Here is a 2,904-nt window from a genome sequence, read left to right as displayed (position 1 = left end):
ACCTCCTGGAAACAAGACTAATTCTAGCACTAAAAATGTATTCAAATGTATATGTAAAATGAATGGAAAAATAACTATTCTCTGGAGCAGAGCTTCATTATCTGTTTTGTACTGAATTTTCTCTCCATTTGGAAATGAATAGTTTCAAACCAACCTTCATACTGCCATGTTGCCTTGCATTATAGTTCAAGCAATCTCCTTGAGTTATTACTTCCTCTTAGTACAGTTTCCCTTGAGAGACAAGCTTGTGGGCTCCAGCTTGAGGTCAGAACTTCTGTTATTCACTCATTCAGCAAAAACTGAGAAAAGGTGCTCGGGGCTTAGGAATTTATAGTTGTTTCTAAGGGATGTAAGGAAAGAACATGTCCTTGACAAGAAATGAGAATCAAATGCTTGGCATCAGTTTTGAAATCATTCAGAAAGTATTTATCAAATACCAACTGTAATTAAGATCGCTAGGTAATTGAGTACTCAGTTCTGATAACATTTATTTAAGGTGAGAGACAAAACAGCAAAATGAAGAGGAAAAATGATATAATAATTAATATACCCTTAAGCATCTTCAGTGGTTATAACCTTTGAGGCTATGTTGGTGGTTTGTTGCACCTGTCTTTCAAACCTCTTGTTCTTCCTGTGATTTATTTTAGGCACTCAAGTGGATGAAGACCATGAGAAATTTGAGTGGAGGCCATGTTGAGGACTTTGTCTTGGTGGGTTTCCCTACCGCTCCACCCCTCCAGCTGCTCCTCTTTGTCCTTTTTTTTATAATTTACCTTCTGACATTGTTGGAGAATGCACTCATTGTCATCACAATATGGCTCACCCCAAGCCTTCATCGCCCCATGTACTTTTTCCTTGGCCATCTCTCTCTCCTGGAGCTATGGTACATCAATGTCACCATTCCTCGGCTCTTGGCAGCCTTTCTTACCAGGGATGGTACAGTCTCCTATGTGGGTTGCATGACCCAACTCTACTTCTTTATTGCCTTAGCCTGTACTGAGTGTGTGCTGTTGGCAGTTATGGCCTATGACCGCTACCTGGCCATCTGTGGACCCCTCCGTTACCCTAGTCTCATGCCTTCCAGTCTGGCAACTCGCCTTGCTGCTGCCTCTTGGGGAAGTGGCTTCTTCAGCTCCATGATGAAGCTTCTTTTTATTTCCCAATTGTCCTACTGTGGACCCAACATCATCAACCACTTTTTCTGTGATATTTCCCCACTACTCAACCTTACCTGCTCTGACAAGGAGCAAGCAGAGCTAGTAGACTTCCTTCTGGCCTTGGTGATGATTCTACTCCCTCTATTGGCTGTGGTTTCATCATACGCTGCCATCATTGCAGCCATCCTGAGGATCTCTACTTCCCAGGGACGCTGGAAAGCCTTTGCCATGTGTGCCGCTCATCTGGCAGTGGTTGTTATCTACTACTCCTCCACTCTCTTCACCTATGCACGGCCCCGAGCCATGTACACCTTCAACCACAACAAGATGATCTCTGTGCTCTACACTATCATTGTACCATTCCTCAACCCAGCCATCTACTGCTTGAGGAACAAGGAGGTAAAGGATGCCTTCAGGAAGACAGTGATGGGCAGATGTCGCTATCCTAGGGATGTTGCGGATTGATATACGATAGGTCCTGGGAGGGGTGAAAATATGGGAATCTTAGTAGGGCTTCCTCAAGGAATCGGAGTGGGTTTAAAGGGAACATAAATATAACTTGCCAACAGTTTCTCTAAATATTGTCTGGGACCTTCTGACACAAATAAAAGTTTATGAATCATTTAGTTTTTTTTTACAGGGGTTTTCAAACTAAGGCTGGGCTAGCTATGTAAGAATCACTTGGGAATTTGTTAAAATAAAGATTCCCCCCCAAAAAATATGTGGAGAGTCTTACTAAGCATGTCTGGAATATAACCCTGCTATGAATAATTTTCAAAACTTCTTAGGAACTCCTATTTCATAGACAGTTTGGGATTCCCTAGTCTAGATCAAGCCCATTATTTTAGAAGTGAGAATATAACATGAAAATAAAAGGGAACTTACTGGTAAATATGTCACTAAAAAAAATAGGTAGAATTCAATGGAACAATTTCGAAGATCCAGACTCTCAAATCCCACTTTCATAAGAAACTGAACAAGTATGTTATACCCCAAGAACTAAATTTCATGTCATCTAATCAATACCCTTTACCTCTACAAAACTCACATTCATTGAAAGTCAAAGCAGAGAGAGATGCAATGCTGCTATTTAGCCCTATACTCACGACTCAATATGGCTAATATCCTCTCCATCGCCCTTCTTTGAATCTCAGGGGAATATAAAGCTGGTTGACCTAATAAATATTGACCAGGTAGTAGGTAAAATGTTATAGGAAACTTACTCAGATCTTCTTCTTCACTATGGCCAGCACCTGTTTTAACTACTTAGTAACAGGGCCATACCAGTTGTCAAAAGTTTTAAATTGAGTTCCCAGTCGAAGGACTGTAAGAGCAGAAAATGCCTTTATAAAAAAGAAGATTGAAGAGCCATAGATAGGATGCAGATATCCCTATGGCAATTAGGATGCCTCAGGTTCATAGCCTGAATCATAGACATCCTGGCAAGCTCCTTTGATATTTTTAGAAAGTTGCTTGAATTGCTCAGAGAAATTTTTTATATCTTGAATCCAGGCTCATTTATGCATATTGAGCCAAATTCAATGATTATTTAGACGTGAGATATGTGAAACAAAAAAATAAACATACAATTGAACAAATTCCAATGAACACAGATTGTTGGGTCAATGCACATTTGCCTGGTTTGAGAGGTTTTGGGGGAGAAAGAGACGTGTGTCCGTCAACGGAAACTACTTTATCAACAACCATTTTAGATTTTCCAGTATTAAAAACAAAATAACAATGAAAG

At 40.2% G+C, this 2,904-nt stretch overlaps 1 protein-coding gene across 1 annotated transcript; it reads left to right on the top strand.

Annotated features, from left to right (window-relative positions):
- Window positions 1-668: 668 nt before the first annotated feature.
- LOC116538292 (olfactory receptor 6P1) lies at window positions 669-1,793 on the top strand. The gene has a single exon (XM_032260558.1). It carries the CDS (start codon window positions 669-671, stop codon window positions 1,620-1,622), a length of 954 nt encoding a protein of 317 aa, XP_032116449.1. The 3' UTR covers window positions 1,623-1,793.
- The last annotated feature ends 1,111 nt before the right edge of the window (window positions 1,794-2,904 follow it).

The sequence above is a fragment of the Sapajus apella genome, unplaced genomic scaffold, assembly GCF_009761245.1.
Source record: "Sapajus apella isolate SASKATOON/1434 unplaced genomic scaffold, GSC_monkey_1.0 scaffold119, whole genome shotgun sequence".
Classification (NCBI taxonomy): domain Eukaryota; kingdom Metazoa; phylum Chordata; class Mammalia; order Primates; family Cebidae; genus Sapajus; species Sapajus apella.
Note: the sequence above shows the minus strand (reverse complement) of the source record. Positions and strands in the feature narration are given on the sequence as shown.